The following is an 18348-nucleotide window of genomic DNA, read 5'->3' on the forward strand; positions in this document are numbered from 1 at the left end:
TTCATTAGAAATGTCCACAATAACACAATCATAAATGTTAACTATCGAAGCTCATCCAGCACATCTAGTGACCCAAAATGTCTGATTAAGCTATAACTTTTAACACAACTAAACTGTGCTGACATTTATCATCAAAACAACAGAAGCTGCAGCATCTCATCTTTCATGTTTGATCATTCTGAACATTTTTGATGCAATAAATTGTATACCTTAATAATTTAGAGAAATAATACACTAATATTTATATATAATATAAATAATTCACGTGTATAACTTATATAACATTATTTCATCAGGTCTCACCTCAGTGTGTTGAGTTGACAGTTTGGATCCTGTAGTAAATCACTGAGCAGCTTCACTCCTGATTCTCCAGGATCATTTCCTGTGAGATCCAGCTCTATCAGGTGTGAAGGGTTTGATCTCAGAGCTGAAGACAGAGCTTTATAACCTTCTTCACTGATACTGCAGTCTGAAAGTCTATTAGAAAATATGTTATTCTTCATTATAACACAGATTGTCACACAAGTACATGTTCTAGAATGAAGACAATAAAAAAGATGCACTACAGGATTTTTGGCCTGAATGGACTCTTTTCACAGTAAAGTTGGGTAAAGTTATATATTGGTGAACTGAAACTACAACAAATGCAATTTTAATTTTCCACAATTATAACCTACAGTTAATCAAAATTACTCAACCCCTCAGAGATTGTAGCAAAAATGGCAAAGTCAACAGAGATCTAGCAAAAGCTATAGAGAATAAATAACTGTATTACTTTAGAAAGTATAAGACTATAAGAAGATTTCCAAGACATTAAAAGTTTCCTAGAGACACAGATCAATGGACTTTCCTGCAGGACAGTCATCCCAAAGTACATCATCCAAATATACTTCTGCTTGGTTCAGGGAGGAGTCATAAAATGTATTTGAACAAGCGGCTTGAAGAAGGATTTCAATTTTGAAGGATTGAATGATAGATTAATTATTGTAATTATTATCTCTTAATTTATTTACTTTTTAAATGTTAGGCCATCAGGCTTTTATTTTGGTGGAAAACTGAACAGTGACCTCTAAATTTCTGTGTTTAGTTCATAAAAGGTTTATAAACACTTTGTTGTATACATCTGGTGAAATCTGTTAACATTGTCTGCCAAACAATGTTGGAAATTACATGAACACAAAACTAGGTGAACCTTTTAAATTTATGTTATGAACTCAAAATAACTTGTTCAACTGCCTTTTTTTATTTTATTTAACAGCCAATTAGAACTTCTGCTCTTCTAACTTAAAATGCAGCCTTTTGGGATTTGATAACTGCATTACCCCATATCACAATTTATAGTTTATTTTGATTAATTGTACAGTCCTGGGCCGGGTTTCCTGACTTTAGAGCTTAAGAGCGTTTTCTACGAGTAATTTTGTAATCGTTCGTTATTGTTTCACGTGCGTTTCGTAACAATGCAATAAACACAGTTGCATGTAGCTGTGCTTTAAGTGCTACTTAGGAGTCGCTGTCCGTTTTTCAAGTACTGAAATGTCATCTTATAGAATGGCTCTTAATTGGAGTAAACTATTGTTTATTAACGTTAACCTAATGCTGTGTTGCAGAAAGACAGCTTGTATATAATAACTATAACACAATACAATATTGTATTATATTTCAGTCTTTAATATTATACTGTACATAATAATATATAACATACTTTATATATTTATATATAATGTTAGGTAAAAAAAAATGTTAGCCTGAATGCACTGTAAGTCGCTTTGGATAAAAGCATCTGCTAAATGCATGAATTTATTTAAATGTAATTATTTATATATAGTAGAGAGAGATATTTTAGAGTTGTAGAGAATGTAGAGAATGTGGAATGTAGAGTTCATGCTGCAAATTTCACTGAGTTGAAGCAGTTCTGTCCTCAATTATGTGGCAAATGATCTAGGTTGATGTTAACAGATGGATCTTCTAACCAAACACTACAGATTGTCACAAAACTTACCTGAGTATCTCTAATTTGCAATTAATATTTTTCAATCCAGTGCAGAGCATTTTAACTCCATAATCCTGCAGAATATTATTGTTCATGTTCAGCTCTTTCAGACTGGTATCTGATCCAAGAACTGAAGCCAGAGCTGGACAGCTTTTGTCTGTTAAACCACACTCATTTAGCCTACAATAAAAATAAATCAAATCACAGTTAGATACATGTAATACAATTGTAAATAAATATATATATATATATATATATATATATATATATATATATATATACCAATTATTTTTAGATGAACAGTAAATACACTGCATATATATTAAGATTGCATTGATTCAAATTTCCTACTTAATAAAATATGTAAATGAATAACAGGATTATATCATTAATGGCAATGAGTTATACATTTCAAAGTGCTGCTCTATTTTCTGGATGACTGTCTTGAGGTGTAGAATCTGGAGGTTAATCATTTATGCATTGAGGATATGCAGGAGTACATCTTTTTTATAGCAGAAGTTGTAGAAGTTGAACTGCATATTGGAGTAGAAATAACTATGGAACAATGTGTTTTATAATAACATGATGTGCTTCTTCTGTAGCTAACTAAACAGGGTCAGGGTTCTCAAAAGCTTTGTAAGCCTAAGAAGTTTGTAAAAATGATCGTACGACTGATGTTAATATCACTGTCTGTTTCCCAAAAGCATCGTAACTTAAGTAGCACTTGAAAATAATCGTAGATCTACGAGTGCTCTGGAGTAATCGTTAAGCCCTAAGTGCATCGTAAGAAGACAGATTTAATCAGTCACCTGCAGGACAATCGGCAGATTACACCTTTAACTTGATTCAAGTGCAATGTGATTATAATATAAGGATTTTATTGTACACCTTATGACTCGTCTTTATTTTTTTTATTAAATTTATAATAAATGAAATAATTAAAAAGGGCTGAAAAAATAGAAATACACATTTAAAGTAAATGACTGAAAAAAAATAAAAAGATGTAGGAAATGCTTCAAAGACTGGGGAAAAATATGTCAATGACTTGCTGAAGTGCACGAAAACTAGCTGTGTATTGGACCCGGAAATAACTTTCTCTCTCTCTCTCTCTCTCTCTACTGTATATGAATAAATACATTTAAATAAATGTATGCATTTAGCAGACGCTTTTGTCATGATCCGGTCACTGCACTGTCATCTGTTTATTCACCACAGACTTTCACACGACACAGTACACCCTGGACTACATTTCCCATAAACCCCTGCCTAGGAACTCATTATTGAACCACACCTTTTTTCCTATCAGTGAAACATCACTCACATTGCGAAGTCTTGTTTAGTTCTGTCAGGCATTTCTGAGCGTTTTCCTAGTTTTTGTTCCTTCCGTGTTTGACTTCGGATTATGTATACCAACTGATTCTCTGCCACCTGCCCCGACCTTTGTCTGGTATTGTTACTGATTTCTGGATATCCCTGGACACTCTTGATGCTGTTTCTGATTTCTGCCTGTCTGACCACTCTATAAATTAATACTACAATTTAGGGCTGCAACTAACGATTATTTTGATAATTAATCTGTCGATTCTTTTTACGATTAATCGGTTTATGTACCTCTATTTTAGTTTTGCCCATTTTTTCCCCAAGTAACTTATTAATAAAGGGTCTTTATCATCCAACAGACTTTTCAGAGATTTTAACAATTTTGCATTGTCATATCCTCATCAAAAAATACCTGGAGTTGTGTTTTATTATGTGCTAGTAATCCTTTGTCGAACTCTTCTGCAATCAAAACACTGACCCATACGTACTCTAGCAAATTTCACAAGGAGATTTCAAATAAAGTTTTCACCATGGCCGTCCTTAGGGCTCCTAAAGTAGTTTAACATCCCGAAACAAAGCTTATTAAGGAATCTTTCAGAACATATTTTCACTAAGAATAAGAATAAAACTGAATAAAATTGTAGTACATTGCATTTTATACCTGGGAAACAGCTTCATAGCTTATGCTGTGAAATTGTAAACAATCATTCGAATAAAGTGCCAATGGCATGAAACCTGAATGGAACTCACATTTTAAAGTAAAATCCATCAGAAAAAAAAAGTATTGAAAAAATATGAAAAAAATTGGACAGACAAAAAACTTGCTGTGTGAAAAAGATCAGTGCATTTCAAATACATTTAAACATTTACCTCTCTCATTCAGTCATAATTAGGCTGCAAGACTGAATTATGAACTGGTAAACGACAAACTGATCACAGAACATGTTTGTAAAGCTTTAAATATTAACTTGTTAAAAAGCAATGTTATCAGCTTTTACGACTAAACATTGCAAACAACATTGTACTGGAGAATCTGAAAATATAAAAGTCAATTCAGTAGTGCAAAGTTTACAGGTTACTCTTTTTTTTTTTTTGAAGGCTCAAAGTAAAGTACTCCCACACTTTGGATGACTTCGTTCGATTAGTTTTATCTTCCGCTTTTTTCTTTTACTTTCTCGAGCTTACTCCACTGCCGTCTGTCTCCACCATCCCGTTGAATGCTGCAGAGAACTGTTCGGGAAGCACGTGACATAAAACGAGGCCAGCTATTGGCTATTCGCTACTTCTCCTGCTGTACTGGCTGAGTAAAACCTGCGGTGGCTCATTACTGCCGCACTGAGGTCACCACAGATTTAAAATATGCACGAAATGAGCCACTTATGGCAAATAAAAGTTATTTAGCAACTAATCGATGATTAAATTAGTTGACAACTATTTTAATAATCGATTTTAATCGATTAAATCGATTAGTTGTTTCAGCTCTACTGCAATTGGATCCTAGCGTGTCTGACTCCACACTACAGCTTTCAAAGCGACTTAGTGTATTTAGGCTAACTTTTTTTTTTTACCTAACATTACATATAAATATATAAAGTATGTTATATATTATTATGTAAAGTATATTATTAAAGACTATAATATAATACACTATTGTATTGTGTTATAATTAGTATATCCAAGTTGTCTGTCTGGAATGCAGCATTAGGTTAACGTCAATAAACAATAGTGTACTACAATTAAGTATAGTATCGCAATATTTTCCACGGCAATACTGTATTGATACACAGATGCCAAGTATCAATCTTTTAGTATACTATTTGGTAGAATAATAAAATCAATTTCTAGACAATCCACTAGACGGTTGTGTTGAGTTTTCTGGTGAGCTCAGCTGGGTCGCCTTCAGCATGCAGCAAGTTAGTAAAATAAAGATGACGCCATCGCAGAAAGTTATCAGGAAAGCCCCTTCTGCATTTAAATGCGGATGTATGGACTTGCTTTGGATTTGTAAACAAGGAGGGGATGTAGGTAGGTATGCACTGAATTTTCGGCATCCGCAAATTATCAAAGAGAAAACTGACCAAAAATGTGAGCAAAAGAGCTACATATAATAATAGTAATATTATTAAATAATAAAAGTGTGTGTGTGTGTGTTCACTGCTGTGTGTGTGCACTTTGGATGGGTTAAATGCAAATCACAAACTCTGAGTATGGGTCACCATAATTGGCTGTATGTCATGTCACTCACTCACTAAATCAGCAGTGTCCAAGCCTGCTATGTATCAGTGTAGATTAATGTAATTTTAAGATGAGAACAAAACATGACAAAATATATTAACTTACAGAGCTCTTTTGCAGGTTTTGATGACCGCTGATAATCTAATGAGACACTCGTCTGATTTCTTGAATTTCTGAAGCTCAAACTCCTCCAGCTCCTCCTCTGATGTCAACAACACAAAGACCAAAGCAGACCACTGGGCAGGAGAAAGATCAGCAGATGAGAGACTTCCTTTGCTAAGGTGGGTCTGAATGTCTTTCACCAGAGTTTGGTCGTTCAGTTCATTCAGACAGTAGAACAGATTGATGGATCTCTCTGGAGACAGATTAGACTCTAATTTCTGCTTGATGTACTGAACTATTTCCTCTTTGCTCTGCTCATTTCTATTTTTCTGTGTCAACAGACCCTGTAAGAGTCTCTGATTGGACTGGAGTGACAAACCAAGTAGGAAGCGAAGAAAAAGATCCAGGTGTCCATTATCCCTCTCTAGTGCCTTGTCCACTGCAGTCTTGAGCAAATCAATCATGTTTTCACTTTTATTTTCCTGTCCTGTAGAGTCTTGATCAAACACATATTTCTTGTTCATGTCTAGAAACAGATGTGCATAAAGGGCTGCAATAAACTCTTGAATGCTCAAGTGAACGAAGCAGTACATGGTACCAAGAGTGATCCCTGTTTCCTCCTTAAAGATCTGGGTACACATGCCTGAGTACACTGATGCCTTATAGACGTCAATACCACAGGCTTCCAGATCTGTGTCATAGAAGATCACATTGTTTCTTTCCAGCTGATCAAATGCTAGTTTCCCCAGTGAAAAGATGGCATCTTTATCCCAGGAAACATCTGGTGTATGTTCTCCATCATACTTTCGTCTGCTCTGCTGGATCTGAAATCTGAGGAAGTGTGTGTACATTTGTGTCAGAGTCTTAGGAGTGTCTTCAGTATTTGACTCCTGCAGTGTTTTGGAGACATCATCAGCCTGATTGTTTTTCACAACATTATTTCTTTTCTCCTCTAAAATGTTCTGGAGAACAGTGGCTGAAATCCAGCAGAAGACTGGGATGTGGCACATGATAAAGAGACTCTTTGATTGTTTAACATGATCAATGATTTCTTTGGCCTGATTCTCATCCGTGAATCTTTTTCTGAAGTACTCCTCCTTTTGTGCATCATTGAATCCTCGTATCTCTGTCAGCCGGTCGATACAGTCAGGAGGAATCTTACTGGCAGCTGCTGGTCTGCTGGTGATCCAGATGAGAGCAGAAGGAAGCAGATTTCCCTTGATGAGGTTCGTCAGGAGAACATCCAGAGAGACTGGTGATGAAACATCAGACCACGTCTCATTGTCCTTAAAGTTTACAGGAAGTCGACATTCATCCAATCCATCAAGAATGAACAAGACTTTGAACTGATTTCTTCTCGTAAGCTTCAGTCCTTTTGTCTCTGGGAAAAACTGAGTTATAAGGTCCATCAAACTAAGTTTTTCTTGCTCCTTTAAGTTCATCTCTCTGAATGGAAGAGGAAATATGAAGCTGATATCTTGATTTTCTTTTCCTTCGGCCCAATCCAGAACAAACTTCTGCACAGAGACTGATTTTCCGATGCCAGCAACTCCTTTTGTCAGTACAGTTCTGATCTGCTTGTCTTGTTCAGGTGCTTCAAACAAATGTTTGCACTCAACCTGTATCTCCTGTGATTCATGACGTCTGGAAGCAACTTCAATCTGTCTCACCTCATGTTCAGTATTGACCTGTTCACTACAACCCTGAGTGATATAGAGATCTGTGTAGATGTTCTTCAGAAGTGTAGAGTCTCCTTGCTTTGCAATTCCTTCAGACACACATTGATACTTCTTCTTTAGGCTACACTTTAGCTGATGAATGAAGACCAGCTCATCTAAACAGAAACAAAAATACAGATATTGTTTAATCTTATTTTCTCTCTACATTTATAAGTGACAGTCTGACAGATGATTATGAGTCTCTTACCTTCTAGAGTATCAGCAGCTTCATCTTGCTTCATCTCTCTCAGGAAGTAGAGCGTGAGATCAAGAGCTGCTTCTTTCATACTGCATCTGTTCTCATTAAAGTCCTTCACAAAGTACTGCATGTCCTCTTTTTGTAATATTTTCTTAAACTTTTCCAGTTCTTTCTTTAGAAATGTCATTATTTTGCTCTCAAGATCCTACAAAGAAAGACAAAAATGAATGAGAGAAAAATCTCATTTGGTCAAAATTATTTATTCATTAATGAAAAATATTCATAAAAAATAAAGTTGAGACAAACTTTAAATAGCTGTAACTATTAATAAAAATAGGTTTTTGTTCTTATTTTATGGGTTCTTAAGAAGAAAAAAATAGAAATAAAAGTTATAGCATAACACAGCATAACAAATATTCATTGCATATTTGTTTATTATAATTATTAAATATTCCTGAAAATGTGTTTTATTACCTGGAAGATCTGCAGGAGACTGTCTGTATAATTCTTGTGTTTCCTGTGAGACTGTAAATCTGGATCTAATGTTTCATACTGAAGCCTGATCGTAAATAAAATAAATCTAAATACTGCATTTTTAGGGGAAAAAATATATATATGACCAAAGTATATTTTAAACATTTTAGCAAAGAGAAAAACAATAAATAAGTGATAAATTTATGGACTACAAGTAGTTTTATGATAATTATTCTCTGATACACTTTCTGACTCAGTCTATGTTTAAAGAAAAATAAGAAACAGATCAAATACCGTTTGGTTCGTGATGTTGTTTCTTCACTGAAGTTTGGTACTAAACCCTTTGACTCGTCACTCTTCAAAGACACAGAGCTGGACACATGTGAGTCTGATCTTACACTAATGACACAAAGAACAAAACACTTTACTACAGGAGCTCCTTCAGTCTCATTTAAAGAGCTTCACTGTTGAGGATGGTAATGAAGCACACTATAGACATGCATTTGTCCATCTATGACTATGGAGAGATGGAAAGACATATTCATGTTTGGCTGCATGATCTATTTTCCATGGTTAATTTATACCTCCTTGTGTCTGCTTGTGTGATTGTGTTACTGGAAAGAAGCTCCAGACTGAGTTCAATAAAGAGGAAATCAGTGAATTATTGTTTTATTTCATTAATTTCTATCACAAGCATCTTAGTGGAGAAATAAGCCAACACAACATTATAATGTCAAAGATAATAAATACCTTTTGATAGATGTTTTTTCCTCACTGAAGTCTGGTCCGTCACCCTTTGACCAGTCACTCTTCACAGACACATGTGAGTCTGATCTTACACTAATGACACAAAGAGAGAAGAGAAACTTTTCTACAGGAGCTTCATCTGTGTTTTATATTGACACACATTCTCTCTAGTCCTTCACAGAAACATCTGCAGAGTTTTAAAGATAGTCATTCTTGTTTACAGACTCACATTTGTTTAATTTCTGTAAAGTACTTCAAATGTGAGACTAAATATATTTTTACAAATATTTGACTGATCTTTTTGAGATTTTTGTTTTTTGACTAAAATAGAAAGTAGAAATGTCATTGCTACACAGTTCTGACACTATTTTAAAAGTTAATCACACTTAGTTTATTGGGTGTAATAACAGTAACAATGTTGTTGTAAAATGTACTGCATCCTTTTGACCCAGATTCCAAGTCTGAGCTGAACGTTTAACAGAGATAAGCTTTTATTTTGCAATTCTCTTACATTTCAGATACATACTCATAAAGTTATAAGTTTTCTTCTTCACTGTAACAACTATGTTCGGAAGTGTCAACATAAAATACAGTTATTTAGGTGTGGTTTATTGTATTTTATGTACAGTGTATTTAGGTGTGGTTTATTGTATTTTATGTACAGTGTACTTAGCTGTGTATATCTGATGTTGTACACAGGAAGCTGGGAGAAAATGCACTGCAGCTTCATAAAGCGTGCTGTACACAAGCTAACCTTTGGGTCGTACGGCTCAGGAACAGAGTTATTAATAAATCTTAAACACTGAATCCAAACAAAGAGGGTTTGCTTTCTCATCCAAACACACAGCGTCTCCACAACATGACGACAACACTACAACTCACTGAAGACTCGTCTTCTCTTTGTGTAAACCTTTGAACAACTTTGAAGATCTTACACAAGCAGACACACTAAAGGAAAATGAGAACAATCAAAAGTATCATATAAACCTTTAAATAAGTGTGCAATCATTTTTTAATGTCTGACAATCAATTTATGACCTAAAAACCAAAATCACTGATGTGGAATAATTTACTTAAGTACAGACTCAGTGCTGAAGAGTGTAAATTGACTGCAAATGATGATTTGGATTTTCTATTCTGAGATATTTAAAATCTATTGACTTTTTTTTTTTTTTGAGCGAGATTGAGGGACTGGAAATGATGATTATGATATATATATATATATACAAATGTTATTTTTAAGTAGGAAGTTATGAAGCTCTGAAGTTCTGCAAATCATTTGTAAATATAACACAAAGTTTGTTAAGGTTTTGTTTTTTTCCATCAATCCTCTGAAAGTGCAGCAGTGTTTAAAATGATTGTCTGAAAGCAGACTCAGTCTTACCTCTGTTTCTCTGAGAGACTCATCTTTCCTCTCTTCTCTGACATACTGCAGCTAAACTGTCATTGATCAGCACTGGCTTGAGACAACAATCTGCTGTTCAGTGTGACCTGGAGATGATGAGGTTAATGAGATCAAGAAATTATGTAATAATCTCTTCAGATCACTCACAACACACGTCTTTATTTACTTACACATTACTATCAGTAATAAGTTACTATATATTAAGCTTCGGATCATTAAAAAGTTTAAAAGAAGATTTGTTTTGCTCGTGTTTATCAAGCTGTCTGTCCAGAAGAACAGGTTTGATTTGACCACAAAACACTTTCGGTCTTAAAATACGGCTTAAAATACAAAAAGGAGGAAATAAAACAACACTTTTAGAATTATTTTCGGACTGCTATCCTATATTTTTACAGATATTTTTACAGACTTGCAAAAATGTTTTAACATTCATCATCTTTAAACGGTTTGTTTTATTAACATCTCTCTGTTTCTCGGTGGTTTGTTTCTTCGGTGACAGACAGGTATAAGTTATAACTGAACAAATCCCGCTTCATCCAGCTCTGAAATGCGTTCATCATTCTCCTAAATAAGTGTAATGGTGAAAGTATTCAGACTTACTTGCAGTAGTTCAGACGATCTTGTGCTGCAGGAACAGAATCCAGAAGTCTTTCAAACACTTCCGGTTTGTGATCGCTGTTAAACACCTGTGCGATCTTCACGATTGATGTTTGTCACCTGACACGACTTCATCTTGGAGAAAATCAAAGTCCAGTTAACAACAGATCTCGTGCATCAGCGCCACCAACTGGACAGGAATGTGAAGCACAAACACACCTGCTTTCTCCTTCTTCTTCCTTCTAACAGCAGATCCCAAACTAAAACAGTGCACTAGCGCCACCTGCTGTTTCTTCACATTCTCCCTCTCAATCTGCTCCATTCACCTCCTTCTGATACATTTGACTACTCTGAAGGGTTAATGAATAATGACAGACAAATCATATCAAATAATCCAAGACAAACATATCAATCTGAAAGGTGATGATTATTATATAACAGAATCATATACAGTCCTGTTTTTATTTTCATTTCTTTCATTACAGCAATAGTCTATGAATTCAGATTGAAGGATTTATTCAGTTATTCTGTAGGTTATGATGAATAATTAAGATATATGAAATGTATGATTCATTGAATTAGTTCAGAACTCAATTAATTACAATGAACTTTCAGTTTCTACATACAAATAGAAAATGCCCAGTTATTTTCATCTTATTTTCTGAATTTATCATCTCTGTTCAGTTTTACAGTATGATTTATGTCTTTTGAGTTCACCCTTCAGATTAGACGATAGAACTGTAGTGTTACTTGTTTAGGATTCAAAATGTTATTTGCTTTTAATTTATGTCATTATGTCCTTTTTTTGTCTCTGCAACAAATAACGCTGAAATAAAGGCTGATTTTGTTTCACCATTTGCTGGAGGTCACAGATTTCCAATCCTCTGCACATTTGCTGCAGCATTGAGAGGATTCACACAGACGAATGCAGAACAACAGCACTACACCAAATAATACATCCAGGAAAAAGAGAAATCATCTTTAACTTAATAAAAGTGCTTGTTTGAAACAAAAGGCAAAGTATGAAACATTAATCTCTGTCAGACTGAAAAAGCATTCGTAAATTATTTTACAGACATCATAGGTGTTTAAATACTAGAAAAATGCTCAACTAGAAAAAAATAAATAAAATAAAATTACACTGACTATCGAAACTGACTATATATTTTTTTCAGGTCTGGAAATGACACTTAAAATTCACCATATATTTAATTTTTTCTCATGACAATGGAAAAGCTGTAAAAAGCTGGAGATGAGAGTCTAGGAATGAGTATAATGAAGCAAAAACATCTAACCCTGATGTGTGGATTCAAGAGAAAGGAGGAGAGTCAGATGGACAGAATCACAGATACTACACCTGACAATGTCTTCCTTTCATCACATGTTACATGCTACGATTCTTTCAGAAAGCTCAAGCAATGCTGTCGTGTCTGCAGTCTCGATCTAAAGAAATAAAAACCAGGAGTAACACACACATACACTACACAGATGTATCTAAAAATCTGAATTGAGTTGAATTAGAAAACCTCGTCAGTCAGATCTAGCAGGTCTGCATCTGTTATGTCAGCTCATCTTTATTAATCTCCCGGAAGAAATGAAATTGTATTTCCACTCCATGAAAAAGGTCCATCCTGAGTAATGCTCACTGCCATTATTTCACCAACTATCCTAAAGTACAACAAAGAAAACTGGACAAAGAGACGCATTCACTGACAAACTGTTCTAGGATTAGAATTAGGGCTGAGTATTGACACAAATATTATATTATATTATATTATATTATATTATATTATATTATATTATATTATATTATATTATATTATATTATATTATATTATTTTACATTATATTATATTATATTATATTATATTATATTATATTATATTATATTATATTATATTACATTACATTACATTATATTATATTATATTATATTATATTAAATTATATTATATGTGGTACATAGCAGCTTAGTTGCTACTACATTACTATAATATTGAAGGTTAGAATTGTATTTGTATTTTTGGCATTCATTGATGTTTATTTGGCGCTGTAGCCTGTAACTGGTGTTAAAAACAGAGGAAGACGTGATCTTTCAAGAGTGCTGCATGCTGCCGCTTCACTTGACCTGAGGCACACTGCGTGATCGTCACTGCATTAGATAGAGAGCACCACAGTCAGATTTACTGGTGACATTTCAAGAGAAGATGGACAGAAGTCCAAATCTGAGACTTTGTTTCTTATCAGAAGTAACAAAGCACAAAGCCTATTGTGAAATCAGTTTAAAAAATGAGATTGGTTCGATTAAAATTGAGACATCAATGTTTTTTACCCAGCTGTGATGATAATAAACCTTCCTGAAATTGTCATTCTGAAAGTCTGTAATTGAATACTTCAGATTTTTCCCAGTGCTCCCTCCCTCAAATAATTGTTCATCAATTCTGGCCATCATTTCTTTAAAGAAAGCAGATTGTCAGTACTAATAAACAAATGCACTGAAGTTAGTTTAGAAGATGACTACATTTGATAAAACTGCATAATTAATGCAATGGTGCTTCATCTGAGAACAAACACACAGCGGTCAGGAATTGTTTCATCAGAAGCACGATCTATCCCAGGATCTCCAATGAAAGTGATTCTTCAGAGACGACTTCTTCTGTGTGAGAGCTCGGGAGAACACGTCTTTTCTTGTGACACAGAGGCTGAAAATGGGTCTATTGCCTCTTTAAGTGTGTCGATTGTGTCTGTAAGGCTTGAGAAAAAGAAAACAGAGATGCATTCTTTTTTAGCTTTTGGCTGATGTAAAAAAGGCACTATAAATTAAACTTAATTGCACCTCTTTTGCTTTTGTCCTGTTCCGTCTAAATCTTGGTTTGGTCCATCGTCAGCTCTGAAAGAAGCTAAATAATATTTAATACCACACACACAAACAACTGATAGTAAGGACTGTAGGTTAAACCAAAAATGTCATGAAAACACAAAGCATACAATAAAAATAATAACCTTTCCCCACAGGTACTTTCATGTGCTTCAATAAAGTCTTCTGAATACATGACAGAACACACAGGACAAGAAACCTCACAAACAAATGAAGGAAAACACTATATAAAATATAATTATTATATATATACAAAATATATATGTATATATATATATATGCAATTGTTGCACTGATATTAGATTTCAGTGACGATGACAATAAAATAAGTTAATGGGTAAGTTAATTGTGTTTTCAGCATTTTATTGAATTAAACACTGCATAGCAGGTTTTTTCACTTTTAGGTATTTTTATAATCCTATTAAACTTATTACTAACCCAGCCATTAGGGAGGCACAAGCCAGTGCACCCTTAGTGCCGGTCCCAAGCCCGGATAAATGGGGAGGGTTGCGTTAGGAAGGGCATCCAGCGTAAAACATGTGCCAAATCAAATATGCGGGTCACGAATAAGAATTTCATACCGGATCGGTCGAGGCCCGGGTTAACAACGACCGCCTCAGGTATCGTTAGCCAACAGGGTACCGGTGGAAATTGGGCTACTGTCGGCCGAAGGAAGAGGAGGAGAGGAGGAAGACGTCTACAGAGGCGATGGGGAAAGGAGATGTGTAGGAGAGTGGAGGTTCGGGTTGGTACTTTAAATGTTGGCACTATGACTGGTAAAGGGAGAGAGTTAGCTGATATGATGGAGAGGAGAAGGGTAGATATGTTGTGTGTTCAGGAGACCAAGTGGAAAGGGAGTAAGGCCAGAAACATTGGAGGTGGGTTTAAACTGTTCTATCATGGTGTGGATGGAAAGAGAAATGGTGTAGGGGTGATTATGAAGGAAGAGTACAGTAAGAGTGTAGTGGAGGTGAAGAGAGTTTCTGATAGGGTGATGATCGTGAAGGTGGAAGTTGAAGGGATGATGATAAATGTCATCAGTGCCTATGCTCCACAAGTCGGCTGTGAGATGGAGGAGAAGGAAAGATTCTGGAGTGAATTAGATGAAGTGGTAGATGGTGTACCTAGAAATGAACGATTGGTGATTGGGGCAGACTTTAATGGACATGTAGGTGAGGGGAACAGAGGTGATGAGAAGGTTATGGGTAGGTATGGCCTAAAGGAGAGAAATGTGGAAGGGCAGATGGTGGTAGATTTTGCTAAAAGGATGGAAATGGCAGTGGTGAATACGTATTTTAAGAAGAAGGAGGATCATAGGGTGACCTATAAGAGTGGAGGAAGGTGCACACAGGTGGACTATGTTCTATGTAGGAGATGCAACATGAAGGAGATTGGAGACTGTAAGGTGTTGGCAGGGGACAGTGTAGCTAGACAGCATCGGATGGTGGTCTGTAGGATGGTTTTAGAGACGAAGAAGAAGAGGAGGAGAGTAAGGACTGAAAGAAGAATAAGATGGTGGAAACTGAAGGAGGAAGACTGTAGTGTGAGGTTCAGGGAAGAGGTCAGACAGAGGCTAGGTGGTGGTGAAGAGGTGCTGGATGATTGGGAAACTTCCGCAGGAGTGATGAGGGAGGCAGCTAGAAAGGTACTTGGTGTGACATCTGGAAATAGAAAGGAAGACAAGGAGACGTGGTGGTGGAATGAGGAAGTGCAGGGGAGCATAAGGGGAAAGAGGTTAGCAAAACAGAAGTGGGATCGACAGGGTGATGAGAAAAGTAGGCAGGAGTACAAGGAGATGCGGCAACAGGTAAAGAGGGATGTGGCGAAAGCCAAGGAAAAGGCATACGAGGAGCTGTATGAGAGGTTGAACACTAAGGAAGGAGAAAAGGATTTGTACCGATTGGCCAGGCAGAGAGATCGAGCTGGGAAGGATGTGTTGCAAGTTAGAGCAATAAAGGATGGAGATGGAAATGTGTTGACTAGTGAGGAGAGTTTGTTGAGAAGATGGAGGGAGTATTTTGAGCAGCTGATGAACGAGGAAAATGAGAGAGAGAGAAGGTTGGACGATGTGGTGTTAGTAAAGCAGGAAGTGGATAGGATTAGTAAGGAGGAAGTGAGAGCAGCAATTAAGAGGATGAAGAGTGGAAGGTCAGTTGGACCAGATGACATACCGGTAGAAGCATGGAGATGTTTAGGAGAGATGGCAGTGGTATTGTATGAGGAAGTCAGGTGTGTCAGAGAAGTATGTGAGGGTGGTGCAGGACATGTATGAGGACAGTGTGACTGCAGTGAAGTGTGCAGTAGGAACGACAGACTGGTTCAAGGTGAAGGTTGGACTGCATCAAGGATCGGCCCTGAGCCCTTTCCTGTTTGCAGTGGTGATGGACAGGTTGACGGACGAGGTCAGACAAGAGTCTCCCTGGACTATGATGTTTGCGGATGATATTGTGATTTGTGGTGAGAGTAGTGAGCGGGTTGAGAAGAGCCTGGAGAGGTGGAGGTACGTGCTGGAGAGGAGGGGAATGAAAGTCAGTAGGAGTAAGACAGAGTACATGTGCGTAAATGAGAGGGAGGACAGTGGAGTGGTGCGGTTACAGGGTGAAGAGGTGAAGAAGGTGGAGGAGTTCAGGTACCTGGGGTCAACAGTGCAAAGTAATGGAGAGTGTGTTAGGGAAGTGAAGAAAAGAGTGCAGGCAGGGTGGAGTGGGTGGAGAAGAGTGACAGGAGTGATTTGTGATAGTAAAGTATCTGCAAGAATGAAAGGAAAAGTTTATAGGACTGTGGTGAGACCTGCGATGTTGTATGGGTTAGAGACAGTGGCATTGAGTAAAAGGCAGGAGGCGGAGCTGGAGGTAGCAGAGCTGAAGATGTTAAGGTTTTCGTTGGGAGTGACGAGGATGGACAAGATTAGAAATTAGTTTATTAGAGGGACAGCGCATGTTGGACGTTTTGGTGACAAGGTGAGGGAGGCGAGATTGAGATGGTTTGGACATGTGCAGAGGAGGGACATGAATTATATTGGTAGGAGAATGTTGAGGATGGAGCCACCAGGAAGGAGGAAAAGAGGAAGACCAAGGAGGAGGTTCATGGATGTGGTGAGGGAAGACATGCAGGTAGTTGGTGTAAAAGAGGCAGATGTAGAGGACAAGGTGGTATGGAGACGGATGATCCGCTGTGGCGACCCCTAATGGGAGCAGCCGAAAGAAAAAGAAGAAGAAGGGTTTTGATAACATTAAGTAAATAAGGTGTTTTAATGCCGCATCTGCCTTAATATTCTCTTACAGTTTCAATTATCCGTTAAATTAATTCAATGCAAATATCTGTTAATATTAGCCTTTTGGCGATATAAATGCTAGCCTTTATAATTTCTTCAACAAAAACATGTAAACGCACAACCCTTACAAAAACTAATCCTTGTTTTTTATTGAAGTAAAAAAAAACATTGTGTGTCATTTCTGCATTTTTTTTTTACTTCAATAATAATTAGGAAAGGGGGCACAACACATTCAGCTTGGGGCACACATTTGTCCAGCAGTGTTCCTGCAGACATTAACATCGGAGCGAGTGCGAGGTGTGGCGGCGAGGTCCTGGGATAGAGGGGTTACACCTGGTTAAAAACTACAGTGAATCAGATCTGACTAGAAGATGGCTACAGATAGCCGCTCTGACTACCAGCTAAATTGTGGCTATGCTCAGACTACATGTTGAACATGTCAAAGAAGTGACACCAAACACCTTGTAAATGTCGTTGACTTTGCTTAAAAGATGCAACATCATACATCTCACAAGTTATTTTGCAAAAAATGACATGAAACCAAATTCAAGGTTATTTGGGCTAGAAGTGGGTTACACATAGCCGGACTATATCGGGTCTATAGTTAACCAAGACTTGTGTGTCTGTGAATTTGACATCTCTCTTCTGACTGTCATAATCAATCTCTTGATATCTTTTTCCTCATTTGGAAAGTCGTGGAAATGCTGTCGGGGGAGTTTCATTGCTATTCGAGCTAACGGAAACGCAAAAAAGATATTGCAGTCTTCTATATGACGCTTTCGAGAACAGCAGAAATCTGAAAAGGATCCAGTTCATTACATTAATGTTAATAATTAATTCATTAGAACATGGTAATGTTCTGAGGAATAAACAGATCAAACTGAGATCAGCTCAGTCAATAAACACTAATATCAGCTCTAATATCAGCTGCTGAACCTGAACATGTGTGACAGAATTCACTGATGTCCGGATGTGTGTCTGGTGGATGATGGGATTGTTGAGCACACAGCTGTAGCTGTTTTTCTCCTGATATTCCACCTGCAGAGGTAGAGAGAGACTGATGCTGAGACCAGACACACTGATGCTGGACAATAAACTGTTTTCTTTGTTCACATGACCCACATTCACCACTGAACACACCAATGAACAATATGATGATGATGGTGATGATGATGATAATGATGAAGACAGGAACCGGCAGATGAGCTGGAAAAAATAATAATTCAGTGAGTCAATGAGGGTTTATTGTAGGTCCTGTCTTCATCTTAATTTTCTCAGACCCCTTTTTAAAATTGAAATTTTGGCTGCAACTGAAATGGGCCACACCATTATCATTACCTTAGCATATGCATTCATTTATTTAGGAGGTTCATTTATTCCACCGATGAAGCAAGAAAGAATGTAGGCCT

General features: G+C 36.6%; 2 protein-coding genes across 2 annotated transcripts in view; both read right to left on the reverse strand.

Moving 5' to 3' along the window:
• The window catches only part of LOC132159382 (NLR family CARD domain-containing protein 3-like), a gene marked incomplete at its 3' end in the record, with an annotated part of 187679 nt that overhangs the window by 78224 nt on the left and 91107 nt on the right, over positions 1-18348 (reverse strand). The gene's annotated exons all lie outside the window — the stretch shown is intronic.
• Positions 5647-10213, reverse strand: LOC132159030 (protein NLRC3-like). The gene is made up of 5 exons (XM_059568653.1): positions 10170-10213; positions 8333-8437; positions 8039-8123; positions 7574-7769; positions 5647-7481 (listed from the first exon to the last, which is right to left on the reverse strand). Exons 1-5 carry the CDS (start codon positions 10211-10213, stop codon positions 5647-5649), a joined length of 2265 nt encoding a protein of 754 aa, XP_059424636.1.

Source organism: Carassius carassius, chromosome 16, assembly GCF_963082965.1.
Source record: "Carassius carassius chromosome 16, fCarCar2.1, whole genome shotgun sequence".
Lineage (NCBI taxonomy): Eukaryota > Metazoa > Chordata > Actinopteri > Cypriniformes > Cyprinidae > Carassius > Carassius carassius.

Excerpts from the sequence above, each read along its gene's own strand:
- LOC132159030 (XM_059568653.1), bottom strand. The coding sequence starts at position 10,213 with ATGTCAGAGAAGAGAGGAAAGATGAGTCTCTCAGAGAAACAGAG. Across the intron at positions 8,124-8,332 it reads ACAACATCACGAACCAAACG|GCTTCAGTATGAAACATTAG; the intron begins GTATTTGATCTG and ends ATTTACGATCAG. Across the intron at positions 7,482-7,573 it reads AGCTGCTGATACTCTAGAAG|ATGAGCTGGTCTTCATTCAT; the intron begins GTAAGAGACTCA and ends GTTTCTGTTTAG.